This window comes from Ictidomys tridecemlineatus, chromosome 9, assembly GCF_052094955.1.
Source record: "Ictidomys tridecemlineatus isolate mIctTri1 chromosome 9, mIctTri1.hap1, whole genome shotgun sequence".
Classification (NCBI taxonomy): Eukaryota; Metazoa; Chordata; class Mammalia; order Rodentia; family Sciuridae; genus Ictidomys; species Ictidomys tridecemlineatus.
Genome location: NC_135485.1, coordinates 116,932,539 through 116,950,069, shown reverse-complemented (window position 1 = coordinate 116,950,069; position 17,531 = coordinate 116,932,539). Strand labels below are relative to the sequence as shown.

Here is a 17,531-nt window from a genome sequence, read left to right as displayed (position 1 = left end):
ACTAAACTAGCAAAAAAAAAAAAAAGATGAAATAAATACCCATTATGTTACTGCCATCTATTTACACAACTTTTTCTTGAAATAAATAGCTTGCTACTGGATGGGGGGAAAATGTGTATTTTGTGTTGACAGGTGAGCTCTGAATGCCACCTTGAGCATAATTTTGACTTCTCTAGTCCCAGTTTTCCTTTCTTTTCAGGTTGTCATTCAGCCCTCCTCACTTTGCTTGAGCAAAACTTTTTTTTTGAAAGTAGAGAAGTGCTGAGAGTTAAAAACATAGACTAGGGTTTAAGAGTGGCTGGAATATATCATCATAAACATAGTAAGTTCCGTTGGAGCAGGGGTTACGATTCGTTCATTGTTTTACTCCAGTTCCTGAATGATTGCTCAACACAGTCAGCAGGCAAGAACTACCTTTTAAATACCTGGTTTTCATCAATTTTTGTTATCATTATTTTCTTTTTTCTTTCTTTTTTAAAAATATTTTCTTGATTTTGATATTTCTTTATCATATATGACTTTTTAAACATTTACATTCTTAGGTCACAAGACTGCTCTTTAGACTCTTTATGTGAAGTTGTTTTTGACAATAGAGGGTTGCTTTCTTGTGGGAGACCAAGAGGGGAAAGGTAGATCATGCTTTTCGATATGGGCTTACTCACGCCCACTTCTGGTCTGATTCCTGTAAAAGTTTGAGGCGAGAGTAAACTTGGACAATAGAACTAGTCTTGGAGGATATAGCAAATCACTCTGCAACAAATTATATAACTGTGCTCTCTTCCTTATTGCCATTATTCTTTAAAACCCTGGGGACAAAATACAGTACTACCTCTCCATTGACCTGAAAATGCTCTTCTCAAACCACTTCAGTGTATTTTGAAAAACGCAGGTCAGATCATGTTATTGCTTCTCTTGAAAACTTGGAATTGGTACACCCCAACTTATAAAACAAAATGTGCATTTCTTGGCATAGCGTCTAAAGTCCCCCACAAGTAGTCCTGAACTCTCTCCAGCTTCATCTGCTTTATCATTCGTCTGCAAGAAACATATTCCAGGCACACAAGATTTTGATATTGTACCATTTGCTTTTTTTGTGTTTGTGTTGAATGTACCCTCAGCCCATAATGACTCCCTTGTTCGTTATTCCCTCTGTGTCTTTGTCCCGATTTTATTCTTATGAGGACACAAGTCATTTGATTAGTGCCCTTACTAATTTAGTATGAGCTCATCTTAACTTGATTACATCCATAAAGACCTTTCCAAACAAGGTCATATTTGTAGGTATAGGAATTAGGACTAGAACCATACGTAATATATGGGTTTATAAATTTTAGAGAAATCTCTTTTGCTTGTCAGCTTTCAAGGGAATAATTCAGACTTTGACTATTGCTTTCTGCTCTTCATTAGTAGTTCCAATAATAAGGCCTAGTTTCCATTCTAACCAGGCAGATTTTAGCATCATAGAATTTTAAAATCCAAAAACCTCCACTTGTAATTTTGTTTAAAATTTTACAGTAAAAAAAGGTAGGCCATCTTATTTTCTTGTGCTTAAAGTCATAGTGGGCAAATAATACATGGTCCCCTGAGGCCAGATGTGGTAGTGTTTCCTTACTCTCAACAAAAGCAGACAAACAAGATTGTTTTGATTAAAATGCATTTCTCTGAAATGGTCAGTATTTTAAGGCAAACAGCCCAGGGCTGGTTGTTTATTGAAGAGTTGCCCTCAGTCATATGGAGACTGTACCATTTGATATTATACCATTTGCTTTTTTGTGTGTTTGTGAGTTATCCTCAGTAAAGCCCCAGGAACTTTATTCAGGGCTCACAGAAGTTCCATAGTAAGTGACGGTTAGATGTTGAAGTGACTGTGAATGAAAATATATTTGTCACGTGACTGCTACTACTAACTCAAGCCCTGTTAGTGTGGTAGGGAAAGGAGCTGGCGGAGTGCTGGGAATCTCCCTGGATTATCTCCTTTAATCTTCACAACATGCCCTATGATCTGCTAGGGAGACTTTCCCAAGGCTATAAAACTCGTGGGAGGCAGAGCTCAGATTTGATCCCAGGCCTGTCTTATTCTGAAACCTTCATTTAGTGGCCTTTGTCAGGTCTCTTTTTCCTTTACCCAACTGTGCAACTGTTAATTCCCTCTGCTAATATTAGAGATGATAAATGTCAAAATTATGGTTGGGTGTTAAAGAAAGTGGTCATATGAGAGAAGAATAGAGTTTTCCTTGTTTCTATAAAATACTTTTAAAACATTTGCGTCAAAAAATTGAATAATCTGACATATGTTCTTCTCCTGTACCTTTTATTTCCATCTTTTTTGATTGAAAAAGAACATGAAATTTTTAATAAAGTCTTATAATCATTATTAAGTTTGAATTATTCCTAGATGGGCTATCTTTGGTTTAACTGATATTTTGAAACATTCATCATAAGAATGGAACAACTTGTAAATTATAATGTTATTTTGGCAAAAATGTAATTATTGAGACAAAATAGAGTAAGAAAATATAAGGTAATTACATCTTTGTTGACTTTTTTCACTCACTTCTAATAACTTCAACCTGTGTATTTTGATTTCTGTTTGTTTCTTTGTTGTGCTGGGGATGGGACCCACAGCCTCATGCATTCTAGTTAGTGCCCTACACTGAGCTACAGGCCCAGTCCTTGAACTGTTTTAATACATAATTTCAGAGAGTGTTTTAATGGCCTTTTGTAATTTTAAATTCAGTGGTTTGAGTCACAGTCATCAGACTTTAGGTTGTGACAGAAAATGAACTTCAGGGAATAGTGCTTACTCAGGAATAGCTGGTTTCAAGTGCCAACAGGAGTCTGTGTCATTCCATTGCTCACCTGCTTTTCCTCCACGTTGACTTCATTTTCAAACAGGCGCTTACCTCGTGATGGCAAAAATAGCCACCAGCAATCCTGGGATTACCATTTACAAGCTGAGCAACTAAGTTTTGGGACTGGCTCCCATAGCTCAGCTCAGGTCATGTGGCCATGTCTCATTGCCAGATCTAGAACTTGGACTACCTCTGGACTGAGAGTGGAGGAAAAGCGCTTTCCAAAATAAATTTGCCATGCTGTTCTCAAAATTAGGAGAAAAGAATGCTGGGCATAAATTAGAACACAGGTTGTTGAAAGAAGGTACAATCAGAACTTTGTATTTTTTGCTGCTGGGATTTAAGAAAACAAATCTGCTGCACTAAAAGAGCATGTTCATTTTTAACTAACCACTGCCAGAAAAAGGAAAGAACCCAAAATGCAGTTTGTGATTGGGTACCAGACTTTGTATTGATTTTCTTTTAAAATTACGATATTCACACTCCTTCAAAGACTTTAGAGTCCCTACTGTGTGTCACCCCCTGTGTGAAGTGCTTTATGTGTTTTATTTATCTGTACAGGTACTTTGTGAGGTCAGCATTACTATATTCATTGTCCTTAATCAAAGGAAATGAAAGGTCAGAGTGTTTGGATTGAATCCAGATGCATCTAACTTCACTTACACAGTCTCTTACTTTTACAATTGTCTGTCCATCTGTTACCTGTCTCTCTTACATCCTCCTCTAGCAGTCCCTGTCTAAGCACCTGCACCTCGGTTCTGCTTCCTGAAGATGTCTCCATGCCTCCCTCCATTCCTGTTGCTCTGGCCTTCATTAGGGAGGGCCTGAACTCTTCTCATACATTCTCTTTGGCGTACCTGTCTCTAGTCTTAGCCCACCCCTGTTTTCCTTTGAGCAGCCCGGCTGAACTTTTAAGCAGTATGGATCTGATCTTAACAACGGTCTGTTTGCCTCGGCTTCTCCTTGCACTGAGATCGAGATATCCTGCCTCTGCTGCTTTCCGCCACCTCGCCACACTCCCCAGGCTCTTTTTGTGTCTCTTCCCCTGGTGCAGCAGTCGTACACTTGCCACGATCCTTAGTCTTCATAGTACATTCTTTATTCTCGTTCTCTCTTTAACTCTTACTTCTTCAGTTTTGTCTTTAAATGTCACTTTAAGTCCTCAGGGACTTCTTGCCTCTCCCACTCCTTCAATCTGGAAACCTGAGACTCCCTCACATCCTTTACTTTTTCTTTTTGCACTTTTGACAGTTTTTAGCTGCACATTTACATACAATTTATTAGTCTGATATTCCTCATTAAACCTTGGACTCCATGAATGCAAGGACTGTTTGTTAGTCACTGACTCTTTGGCATCTGCCACAGAGTCACAAATGGGTGATGATTGAACTCATCTGAATGTGCCGAGAGCAGTACAGTTTTCATTATTGCTTTTTCTATAGTTCTCTCACTCTGATATCATTTATTACTGAAGAATAAACCTGTATCTTCTTCTGAGTAGTTTTGTCCCAGTAGCTTTTGGTCTGCTTAGGAACAAGCTGTGCTTCCTAGCTATAATCTTTAGCACTTCAGATGCTGTGCAGTGATGCACTTGGTTTTCAGAACTTCTGTATCACAGCCAGACATAATAGGGGAAAATAATAATTCAGAATATATAACTTTTCTCAATGTGACCTGAGTGTGGGTGGCTGGAAGAGGGAGTGAGAAGGCTCTACTGACTTGTTCCACATGGTCCTCAGTGACACAGAAGCTTAAACACTCCTTTACTTCTGGTGTGCCATCCTCAGAACCCAGGCATCCAAATTTAGCCCTCTCTGCATGTCCTTGCAATTTCTGGCTGCCATCTGTGCCCAAACTGGCTTTGGAAAGAGAAGCTTTCTCTCCAATGATTTATTATTTAAAGCAGTCTTCCCAACCTTTCTCATGAAAACCAGCAGTACTTATAAGGCACCTTGGCATCCACATTGGAGGCCATCGCCCCTGATTCCTACATACCCCAGGTCTGAGGGCATCACTATCTTTCTTCTCTCTCTCTCTCTCTCTCTCTCTCTCTCTCTCTCTCTGTCACACACACACACACACACTCACACAGGTGTTGGCTGAAACTTACTTGTCCATGATCATCCCAGGTGGTGGAGGTAACCTAATTTCTCTCTCCCTTTTTAATCCACAGTTGGTCATGTTCAGAGTTTGACTTGAGTGACATTCGCCTGATAGTTTACCAGGACTGTGAGAGGAGAGGCAGACAAGTGTTGTTTGATTCTAAAGCTGTTCAAAAGATTGAAGAGATGGCAACTCAGGTATGAAATGCTGATTTGCTTTCACCTTTATCATTTGTGCTTTTAACTGCCTTGTTTTGCTTTTCTTTTAATTAAAAAAAAAATTGGGGGTGGGGTGGGGTCTTACTACATTGTCCAAGCTGGCCTTGAATTCCTGGGCTCAAGGGATCTCTCAGTCTCCTGAGTGTGCCTCCACTACAGATGTGTGCCTCTATGCCTGGCTTTTAACCACTTCATTGATCCATCACTTATTAATCCATGATTATCTTAAAAGTATATTGCATGCTACTCATGATTTAGAAAAAAACATAAGCAGACCCCTCTTCCCTAGGAAGCATGCACATGTCCATTATCAAACACACATGAAACTGTTAGTAGGTAATCATGACAAGAGTTGACAGTGTATTTAAATCTTCCTGGAAGTGAGTTTGCTGGTCAGTTTCCATCCAGTAGGATTTTTTTTATGTCAAGCATGTGCATCAAATGTAGGAAGAAGGCAGAACTCTGAACTGCAGAAAGCAATAAAGCATTTGCCTGAAGAGAAGTAATGTATCATTCTTTCCTGTGTTTCTCAGATATTTAAAGTATTGTATAGTATTAGGTTAAACAAATTTATATAGCTTTTTTAACATAAAGTGCCCATTTTCATCTACTAAAAGAGTGTTTTTCAACCATATTTGACCAAGGAAGATTTCATTCATTTAATTTTTTTTTTTTAATAGAGAGTGGTATTGGTGAGGTGGGGCAGGGCTTGGAGGGGCAGGGTGAGGCAGGTGAAGGGGGCTAGCTATGGGGACAAAAGAACAGTTCTTTACCCTTTTGAGCCAGAATAAGAAAGGTGAGAAGAGTCTGGTCCCCCTTGAGTCTTTGGCTGTCAGTCCAAGGTACTTCTAAATTATGATCCTTAGGCCTTTCATCTCTCTTTTCAGTATTTGTGCAGATGCTTACAGATTAAATACATCCCTTTGTACTCATCCCTTTCATGCTCAGTAGCTTGCTACCCATACTGAACAAATTCTGGCAGTTTGTAGAATGTCTGCCCTAAGTTAAAGAGCAGTTTATAGCTTGGTCTTTGTCTCATGGGGCCTAGGGGCCCTGCTTTTGATAACGATCACTTTTGCAGAAAGGAAGTGTTTGAAGGCAGTTTAGTAGGGTGGATTCCACAGCACTTCAGGTGGAATTGTACCAGGTAGCTAATCATTATAGAAGTTGTTGGGCTAGTTAGGTAGGTGGAGGAGCAGGTGAGATGTCTCTTGGTAATTCACTGTAGGTTTTAATTGTGGATTGGAATTAAAAGCTTCGGTGAGCCAGCATTTGACCCTTTATCGGTGGACAGGAGATGGCAACCCCTTTTTCCCTGAATACATCACAAAGATGGTTTAGTTGAGGACACACGTCCCATCACTAGGGCTGTTGATGATGGAGGGGAAAAATCCTCACTGGTTTTCAAGCGGACTGGAATTGTCAGAATAGCAGAGTAGTGATAACTCTGTAATCTGGAACATAGGCTTTCTTAGAAGCACTTGTTTAATCAAAAAAGCAGCTTAGGTTCAGGAACATTTGTAGCTTGCCCGAGACTACACAGAATCCAGCTGGTGCTCTGCTCACTACCAGGTGCTGTGTCCAATTATAGACTGTTGACTGTGTTGTACGCCAGCCAAAGGGTCCCACAGTCTGTGAAGCAGGTGGGACTTCCTGTCATTTTAGGCCCTCTGAGGGACTATGTTTCTGGCATAAGTAGCATTAACAGCAGTACAACTTCGAATGCCATCATTGCTGGAGTGATTGTTGTGGACCAGCACATTTTATGTTTTCCTTATATTTTTTTCCCATTTTCAGCCCCCCTCACCCCCACTTGGCAAGCACAAAATGTCATGAGTTTGTATAAAGCACATGACTGCAGGCATTTGCATTAGACCACCAGTGTGACTGTCACACTGAAGATTAGATAAGCTGCAGTTGCATTCATGGTTTTCCAAGCAAAAGCTGTATAAGGAAAAAAAAAAATAGTTCAGAATAGAAACTACTTCTCATAGATGCTGCAGGATGCTTCTGTAGGGAACGATAGCTTCTGGTGGAAGATGAAGTCAAAAATTAATGATGGTAGATCTTTATACCTTCATGTCACTATCATAAGAAATTAGCAGTGAACCCTGTTGAGGGAATATGGAGTAGATAATCCTCTGTCACCTCTAACCTTTAAAGACCATATTTCCATCACATGCTGTGTAATTAACAGTAGCTCCTGTTTCAGGGTTTGGGCTTCATCTTTCACAATTTCAACCTCGTGATTTTCTTTCCTGTTACCTTCAAAGAGGTACTAGAAGAGGTGTGTCATGAAAAACACAAGCCCAGCCTGTCCAAATTAATAGTTTTCTTAGTTCCATTTGCTTGTTTAAAATTTAAACTTAAATCACCATCTTTCTCCTCATCGTTTTTATAGTTTATGATTTTACATGATACTAAAGATTTTTTTAAGAATTGAAAACATTCGTTTTCATTTGATGAAATACAAAAGCTGGTAATTAAGGAGAATAATGTCTAAATTCACTAGTTTTTGTGTAGTACCTTCAGCACTTCCCCTTTCCAAATATTATAGGCTCTAAGGAATCATATTTTTGTCATAATTTTAAAGAAAAATTCTATGAGAGCTTCTGGTTTTGAATGCAGTGCAGGTTCCTGCACGGTTTGACAAAGGAATTCCCAGTGAAGAGCTTGTTGATGAAGCCTGATATACTTAGTATCCTTTACCTTGCTTGCCTCTCTTAACCCAGAAAACAGAGGATGTCCCTGTGAAAACGTCAGCCAAGTGCTGCCAAGGAAGTAGCAGTAGCAGCGGCAGCAGCAGCAGCAGCAGCAGCAGCAGCAGCAGCAGCAGCAGCGGCATCTCTTCCCATAGTTCTTCTGGAGGATCTTTACAACACACCAAGGAGCAGCTTCCAAAGTACCAGGTAAAACATGCCTTCTGTAGGAACACCCCATGGGTTGAAGTAATTTACTGTAACTTCTCCTCAGGGGCTAATGCCTGCTGGAGGGTTCTACTTCAGGGATGTGAGAACAAGTATTCAACAGAGTGATCCTAAATGTTTCACATCAGTGTTGTTTTCACACTTTGTCTTTTATCTCTCTATAAAAATTGTAATCCAGCAGAGGTGATACAGCATAATACATACTGAATGAGGAAGAAATATTGCAAACGAGGTAAATTTTTTTGTTTTGTTTCCTTTGCTGTTATTATTATTCTGATCCAGAATAATAAACCTATGAACTCCTAAAGATTCTTTGAGTGTATATGGGCATCCTGAGAAGGTAGAACTTGCCAGTGAAAGAAGAAAGTCTTGTCTAGCAGAAGAAATAAATAGTAAGGCCAAACTTGAGAGTGAAGGTTTGAGGGCTGGTGGCATTCTTTTTTTAAAATTTGATTTATTTATTTGTTTTAGCTTTTGATGGACCTTTATTTTTTATTTATATGCAGTGCTGAGAATCGAACCCAATGCCTCACGACATTTGAGGCAAGCGCTCTATCACTGAGCCACAACTCCAGCCAAGGTGTCATTCTTTTACACTGTGAGTTGTGTGTTTGAGGAGGTAGAGGATAGGAATGAGGGCCATAAAATGAGAAACATTGACTAATTAGATACAAAAGTAGAAATGTTTTGTAAATTTTGAATAGTAATAGCAGAAGGGCATTAATTGATGGGTGATGTACTTTCTCTTTTAAGCCCGTGTAGAATCTTGTCTTCTATGTTGCTGAAAAAGCAAAGCCAGGGTAATTACCAGCAGCCACAGTCCCATAGAACTGTATTAATTTCGTAGCCAGGACTTGGGCCATGCATTTGCCCTTATTGTTCAGTGCTTTGGGGGAGGTCTCAAGTAGTTTGTAATTTAAAAATTATAGAGTGAAATTTTCAGCTAGTTGATAATTACAATTTATATCCCAAGAAAAAAGCAAGATTATAAAATTAAGAAGGTTATTAGTAAATAAGGTGATAACCAGATGGTTTCTATCTGCATGTTGTTGGAAGAGGTTGATGTGAGCTCTAATCCAACAGAGGAACCTGGTTAATAAGACTGGTTGGTTAACTTTATCTTTCTACCTCTGCCATCTTGTGTAAGTAGGTTATATATGTGTGTCAGTGTGTGTATATATATGTATGTGTGCATTTGGAGTTTTAGTAAATGAAAAGAAACACGGGGGCATAGCTTAGTGGTAGAGCATCACCTAGTATGCACAAGGCCGCACATGTAATCTCCAGTGTTGCAAAAAGAAAAAGAAATGAGAACGATTCAGTGGAGAATGTTGAGGTTGATCCCCATGTTTTTCCTCAGATAGAAAGCACACTGTCAAAGAGTCTGACTGATGGGTTGGGGTGCAGGGAATGTTACTTTATTTCAAGCTATGCTAGGGTGCCTGTGGAACACTGGTTTGTTCAATATTTATTTCTGTCCTGTCCATCATTGTGTCCCCAAGACTTAGCATATGTACTTAAGGCTGCTATATCCCAAAGGATTCAGATGTAGGATTTTAGAGCCTGAGGAGAGGTCTGGGCCTAGAGATAAAAATGTAGCAGGTATTCCTATGTGCATAAAAATCAAAGTCAAAGAATGTTTGATTGAAAATGCAGGCAGCGAGCAGAAGTGCCCTCCAGGGAACAACCATGTTTAAGGGATGATTTCAGAAAGAAGAGATTGAAAAAGCAAAGTAGTAGTTTTAAGAAAACAAATTGGAAAGTGTCCATTAGATTTGACAGGAAGGTGAAAGTTATCCTTAGAGCAAATGAAATCATTGGAACATGAGAGGTGAAGTTAGGCTGTGCTGGTTAAAAAGCAAAGAGAGGGTTGGGGTGTAGCTTGTGCATAGCACCACCAAAAAATAAAAGTAAATGAGAATATAGTCCACCCTTTTGGATAACAAAAAGGCATGAGAAAAAAAATGGTTCGATGTTGGGAGAGTCAAATATTTTTGAAATATTTTTGTAAAATTTTAGAACACTTGGACCATCTGTTATCTTTTGTACCTGCACAAAACCCTGCCTGCACTAATTGACATTTTTGATCAAGTCTGTAAATTATTTGATTGAATAATAACTGAATTATATTTCTTCTCAGGATGAGTTCTTAGTACCAAGGGAATATTTACCCTGTTTCTTCAATAATATAATCTAATTAGAATTTATAAATGGAAATAATGATAATCTTTTTCTCATAATAATGTTAAAAATGATTTCTAATGAACACTTGGGTCCTATAAACATAATATGCTTAAAGAAAGAAATCAAGAACATTAATAATAATTTGGGGGAAAACCCAGGCAATCAACATTACAGATTGTGATTGTAAGATGACCAACTCCAGGTTTAAGAAATAATTGTAGTTACCAGTAAAGAGGGACCCTGAGATTAATAAATCTTGTTTTCTTTTTTTTACTTCTGCACCATTGTATATTTTTTCCTTTTTTTCTTGAAGTTTTAAAAATGTCTTTATTTAGCACAGCATGATTATACATGATAGTGAATCATTGTCACATACTATATATGTATACAACATAACAGCATTGGTGCTATTGCATTGCATGTCACATAGTTCCACATACTGACTTTGACTTGGTTTCTTTTGTGTAGTACACAAGACCAGCTTCTGATGTCAACATGCTAGGGGAAATGATGTTTGGCTCAGTCGCAATGAGTTATAAAGGCTCCACCTTAAAGATACACTATATACGGTGAGTTTGAACTTCTTTTTCTACAGTTTTGAGAAATAGTATGGTGATACCGACTCCGTAATTTAAAAATGTACTTCTTCCCCCATCCATCCATCCATCCGTCTATTTATTTATTTTCCAGTTCTCCTCCGCAATTGATGATTAGTAAAGTTTTCTCTGCTAGAATGGGCAGCTTCTGTGGAAGTACAAATAAGTAAGTCATATTTTTGTGTGTGTCTTTTTCTAGGTAGAGTAACTTTTTGTGGGCCATCAGACGTTTTGAAATGAGAAGCAAAATGAATCTAGATTAACAGAAGGGTTTTAAAGGGTTAGCAGTGTCCAGTAACATTGAGCAGGGGAAGGACTTTGACTTTCTTGGGTGTCCTTAAAGACAAAGCAGCATCTTTATTTTGGGTTGCCTTCAATCATCCACTACATTTCTACAGGCAGCTACCAAGTTTTAATTTTCTGGAAAATAGAAGGGGAAAAAAGGAGTAACTATATTACCAATTTAATGCCATTCCACAATATTATTTTGTCTTTAAAAGTATGTATTTCTGAAGGATTGAAGTACATAATGACTTTCTGGGATGATCACAATGTGGGGTAGGAGGGTTGTCTGTACTTGCTATCTATTCTGAGCAGTCAGTGTAGCCTTTGTGATTGCTAGGTATTTGAACCATGTAATCATTTGATTTGCCCCTCTTTTTGCACTTGTGCATAGACTAAAAATACTGAAATGTTTAACTTAAATTTTCATCACAGTGCATTTGTTTATATATTTTGAACTTTCAAACAGAAACATTTCATATGCTTGTTATATTTTGTTATATATTTAAAGGAAGTACTTAGTATAAATAAGGGACATTCCTAGATGTTAAATGAATAACCCTGGGAAATTAAAATTTTATTCCTCTGCATCTTTGGGTACCTCTGAGTAAAAATTTTGCTTTATCCTACAACAAAATAGTTTGAACACTTAACATTGGGCTACCATGACTAAAGCCAATGTGAGAATTGATGTTTATTTATTATGAGATATACTTTTTTTCATCCCTTTGAAATTACCTGAATGTTTGTCACACTACTGCCCTATAGTAAAATATTGAGCTCAGATTTCAGTAAAAATTATTTGGCTTCATTATGCTACATTATCCTCAAAGTCTTGATATTTATTTTCCTGTTAAAGAATACATTATTATAATAGGGGCTGGGGTTTTAACTCAGTGGTTGAGTGCTTGCCTAGTGTGCATGAGGCACTGGATTCCATTCTCAGTGCCATATATAAATAAATCAAAAGAATACAGTATTAAAATCTATTTCCCTCACATTTTTATGAGTAATTCTGACTTTTTAGAAGTTGTGAAATCAAACTCCTAAGAGAATCATAATTTCTGATGCATCTCACCCCTGAAAAAAGTTGCTGAATTATTCATAGATGTTAATCAAGAGTTAAAATTAATTTTATTTTGAGGGTTTATGTAAAACCCTTGAAATGAATAGCAACATCTTTAATGTCAGTTGCTAAAGCAGAAATGAATAGCAGTATACTAGGTGTCAGCCACTGAAGCAGAATTTAGAGTTTGTTGTCCTGTTATAGAATATGAAATTGTTAGGAATGCAATTATTTAGTTGTATGGATCTGGCTACTTCTAAAAAGCTTTTATTTTCCTTCAACAAATTCTCCTACACTTGCCAATTTAATTTCCTTTGGTAGATGTGAGACTATCAAATACAGTTGTATGCATTTGGGTGTCACTCAGCAGTTGTATATATTTGGGAGTCTACTAAAAAACAGCTTTTTATTAGCCTGTTGATGTTTTTCTCCTCTCTTTGCTTTCCTCTTCCTGGCTGGATTTAGCTTGCAAGACAGCTTTGAGTACATCAACCAAGATCCTCATGCAGGAAAACCGAACACGAATCAGCATACTTTGGGTCCTGGTCGTGCCGGAAGTAACCTAGGTAAAATGAGACACGCAAACAGATTTTCTCTCTGAATACCACTATTATGGGTGTGTTTTACTTTATTTGAGTTGGTTGTGTTGTGTTGTTTTGGTTTGGTTTTGCATTACTTTTAATCGGTGTTTATTTTTGTGTATGTGTGTGCTTTGTTTGCCGTCCTCTGTGTGTCTGTCTCCAGGTCTGCTGCAAGCATGCAGCAGCAAACTGCTGCAGGGGGCAGCTGAAGGAGGACCTCTCCGGCTCACCCGGAGTGCTTCTTTCTTTGCAGGTTTGTGTGGAATGCTGAGTACAGTGTGACCCACACACATTAATAAATCCTGTACTGGTTCTCAGAAAAAGTCCTATTTGTGCCTTCCTAGAAATTCAAGGGGCTCTTGTGATAAGAGACATAATTTAAAATGCAGCCAAATTCATGATTATTTGGAAAGTTCATCCCATGAACCTCTATAGTAAATGTCTCTGTTAATATCCCAGGGTAAGCTGATTTTGATCTGAAATGAGCCCTTAGGGTTTCTAAGACAATTCTTTTTTTCTGATTTTCCTGGGCCTCTTTTGCTGCTATGAACTGTTTCCCTTTGCTGTGGTGTTTTCTCTCCATTTGTACACTTGCATCCTTACCTGCATGGAGTTTCTTTAAAAGTCACTTTAATTAAAGAGCATGGAAGATTGATCAATCTCTCTCTCTCTCTGTGTCTCTCATTTAAGTGATATAAATGCAGTTTCTAGGTTCTTTACAGTTATAGTCATCGAGGTGTTCTAACATTTCACTGGCCTTGCTAGCTGAGGCTGTTCAATGTGTATTGTAGTCTTGGCATGATTAACAAGTGTGGGGGATCTTCATTACTAACGTTTAAGATTGTGAGTATGGCAAATGATATTTTTCATTCTGTTCTTCGTAGTCTGAAATATGCTAAACACTGTAGTTAACTGACATACTAATGAAACTGACACCCTCCCACCTACTTAGAGTGAGGATAACATGTTTATATACTCTCTTTAAAATTGTGAAAATAACATGTTTCAGAAAATAACTGGCAAGTACAACAATCAGGCAGGGCACTGGGCTTCTTGTACATTATAAAACTTACTGAGCAACATTTCATCTGCCTTCCAGCTCAGTAAGAGTACAACTCCGGCCAATCTAAAGTCTTCCTATAAGTCTTTAATACTTCAGATTTTCCAAAATTCTTGCCAAAATATGAGTTTTTCTAAGTAACGCAACAATAGTACTGTGTATGGGTGTATATGGAAAAGAAGTAGAGGAAGAAATATTTGAAAAGGAATATAAGTGTTTTCTGTCTGCCAAGAGAGTGGGTTATAAATAGAAACATTTTTTGAATTTATGAAATGGTTTTCAAGTATTTCTCTTCCCTAAGTTGCCTACAGTTACTACTGAAACTAATTATAAAGCATTTTGAAAATATAGTGCTATGTAAGTACTACTGTTAATGAAGAAAATAGCTAAAAATATTCACTTGAAAAATGATCATTGTATTATCTGCACAATTAGTTTATGATACAGGATATTTTAAAGAGTGGAATTCATTCAAAAAAGTTTATGTGCTTCAGTAGGATAAAGGCAGATACTTCTGTTTTCTTCTTTCTTTCATCATCTATGTATTTAATTTTGCTTTCTAGTTAATCTCTATAATAAACAGGCCAATCATCAATAGCAGTAGCCTACTTTGAAATGTAAAGATTACGGCAGTCATTTTTGAAATTTTTGTATCTTTGGATTCAAAACCTCAATAACATATTTTCCTTGTACCTTTATCTCAGCACACAGCACCCCAGTTGATATGCCAAGCAGAGGACAGAATGAAGACAGGGACAGTGGCATTGCTCGATCAGGTATTTCCTTTTATTGGTTTAACTAATGCAGTGAACTATCCATAAAGATTAAAAAAAAAAAAAAGTTACCCATTTTCTGTTTTTCCAACTTTTTAAGCCTCATCCTCTATTTGTTGTTTTGTTTTTTTTGTCCATGTTCTCATGTCCCAAGATTTGAAATTTTGATGTGTAACATCTGGGAATGATTATGCAACATAAACTAGTCTTATATCCAAATTCATATGAGACTAGTGTATGCTGAGAAATCTCTTCCCAGAGTGAAGTTTCCTTGAGTCAATAATACTGGGAATTTGTTTGCTGACTTCTGTGTATAGAACCAGAGGAGGGAAAGTGTCTGCGAAAATAAATCTTTGAACAACAGTGGAAGTGCCTGCCAACTGACCTGATCACCCACCCTTTCTTCTGTCTTAGAATACTGATCTAAGTTGTGTCTCAGGTACTTTTCTGTTCTTCCAGAAGTCCTAAACTTTACTTTTACTTTTTCTTTTTAACTAGCCCTGAACTTTCTAGTACTGCTTTTAGGATCCCATGGTTTCTGCTTTTGTACATGATGCTGCTTTTGACTTTTGGTTTGTGGTTCAGATCTGAGGTAGGTTCTATGTTAGAAGAGAAGTAATCCAGGGACTTAGGTGTGTGGGGTTTACCTGATGATTACACATCCTGTAGGCCTCCTCTAGGAGCACACTACTGGTTTCTCCTCTGACACATGGCTCCTTCGACCAAGAGGCCAATCAGCCAGCAGTCCCTGCACAGACTGGATCCAGACCTTGGGTGCCTTTCCTCCTGGCCTTTCATTCATTTGTGTTTCCACCTCTTGCTCTCAGACAGTGCCTCAAAAATCCTTGTTTCTTCCGTGTAATATCAGGGCCCTTCTCCCATTCTGTCCCGCTCTGCTCCCAAGTTGTTAAATGAAATGTGTTGTTACTGAATCTCCCTGTTTGGCATTTAATATTTATATATGAAAGAGATGATGGAGAGGGCTGCTAATGCTCCTGAGTGGCAGTTTGCTCCCCTTGCTGTCATTTATATATATGCATATGAATGTATATGTTTGTATTACACACACATATATAACATACATATATGTAATAAAGTATATATATATATATATATTGTTTTATTAGTTATTAAAATTGATTCATATTGGTATTCATTATCTTCTCTGTGAAGTTGAGCTAATCACCTTTGGTCTGAAATGTAGCTCCCATTGATTAGACTTGTATAATTTTCACTTAAAATCTGAAAACGTAAAAGGCAATATGTGATATGCAAGTGAACTGTTTTTCTTTTGTCGTATTTAATGATAGTCATAGTAATTTCCTCATTTCTTGTGGGTCACTGTCAGCTGAACTCTGAGTTCCATCAGTTACTCAAAAGATTCTGAGTGTGCACTGAAAAACCCTAGTGTCCTAGTGGCCCTCAGCCCAATGCCGTTCTCGGTCCCCTGTGATAGGATTGGCACTGGACCAACTTTGCTGTGGTTGAATTCCAAAGCAGAAAGGTGAGAGCTTTTCACCTGTCTATGGGGGAAGGAGCATGAGTAATGTTCCACCAGGGCCCCTTCTGAATGCTCATGTCACGGGATTTCTGTCCTGTTGTAACCTTATTTTACTTTTTATACCCCTTGTTCCAGAAAAGATTCAGAGATTTTTAGGGAACTAATACCAGCAGAAACATTATTAGAAGAAAGTTTGGATTTTCCTAGGTAACTTCAGTTTATAATATAATTGGTAAAATTAGTTCATATTGTACGAATCTAAATCGCAAGTTGTTTGATATTCTTTAGATTCTATATTGCTCTAAAACTACTTTTCCAGGCCTTTTGAGAAGCAGGAAAATTGAGTTCACATTAAAGTACAAGTCCATGGCAGCCAGAGCCAAATATTTTCTTGTAGAGGGGTTTGGGACTAACCAGATCTGGGAACTGGGGACAGTATGATACAAAGGTTAATTTTGATAATGAAAGAAGACTGGCTCTGTTTGGTAGTTTGGCAATCTGTATTTCCAATCTCTGCTTCTCCTGTTGGGAGGACGGGGTCAAAGGGGATGGAAAGAACTGCCAGTGCCCCTGAGAGGGGTTTTGCTCCCCTGCCTGTCCTGGTAGATGTGCTCACCTTTAGGTTCACACCTGGGAACTGCTCTGATATCCCTGAGTCTTACATAGACTAGTGTGAGCTTCACATCTTTGGTGGGATTAAGAGCTCTTTTATCTTCTTAGTGTAATCCATTCTCTACTCCTTATTTCCCACCTTAAATTGTGGAGGAACCAAGATCTTGGGTAAAACAGAATAGGAGCTCCAAATATTAGAATTAAATTAGCAGAAGTAGTACAGAAAGTAAGATGGTGTTTATTGTCTTTTAATTCTGTAATTCTTAACTTCTGTCTAAAGAGTAGAGAGATAGGAAAAGTGTTGTTGTTGTTATTGTTATTTGGTACTGAGATTGAATACAGGGGTGCTCAACCGCTGAGCTACATCCCCAGAGTTTTATATTTTATTTAGATATAGGGTCTTGCTGAGTTGGTTAGTGCCTTGCTAAATTGCTGAGGCTGGCTTTGAACTTGCAGTCCTCCTGCCTCAGCCTCCAAGCCGCTGAGATTACAAGCATGCACCACCGCACCCAGCAGGAAAGTTTTTAAGGTAGATTTTATTGTTAAAATAGTTATAGATTTACAGCAAAATTTGGAAGATTTTTTTCACAGAGTTCTCTTATAACTCATCCTCAGTCTGCCCTGTTAATAACATCTTAATATTAGTGTATGAATTATGACAATGAATGAACCAATATTAATATTAGTGAAGCATAACCATTAGCCAAAGACCATAGTTTAGTTATTTCCTTGGTTTTTACTTAATTCTCTTCTATTCCAGGACCACATTACACTTG

At 37.9% G+C, this 17,531-nt stretch overlaps 1 protein-coding gene across 6 annotated transcripts in view; it reads left to right on the top strand.

Moving 5' to 3' along the window:
* Positions 1-17,531, top strand: part of Fnip2 (folliculin interacting protein 2) — a 112,804-nt gene that overhangs the window by 48,170 nt on the left and 47,103 nt on the right. For 3 of the 6 annotated variants that reach the window (XM_021730282.2, XM_005330952.5, XM_078021952.1), the window contains exons 2-8: positions 5,026-5,152; positions 7,906-8,082; positions 10,753-10,853; positions 10,975-11,046; positions 12,694-12,794; positions 12,973-13,062; positions 14,574-14,645. In XM_021730282.2, the coding sequence (XP_021585957.2) occupies positions 5,026-5,152; positions 7,906-8,082; positions 10,753-10,853; positions 10,975-11,046; positions 12,694-12,794; positions 12,973-13,062; positions 14,574-14,645 (740 nt within the window). Of the gene's footprint in view, positions 1-5,025; positions 5,153-7,905; positions 8,083-8,235; positions 8,333-10,752; positions 10,854-10,974; positions 11,047-12,693; positions 12,795-12,972; positions 13,063-14,573; positions 14,646-17,531 lie in introns of those variants that run through there. The other 3 variants (XM_078021953.1, XM_021730281.3, XM_078021954.1) reach the window with 2 other exon arrangements.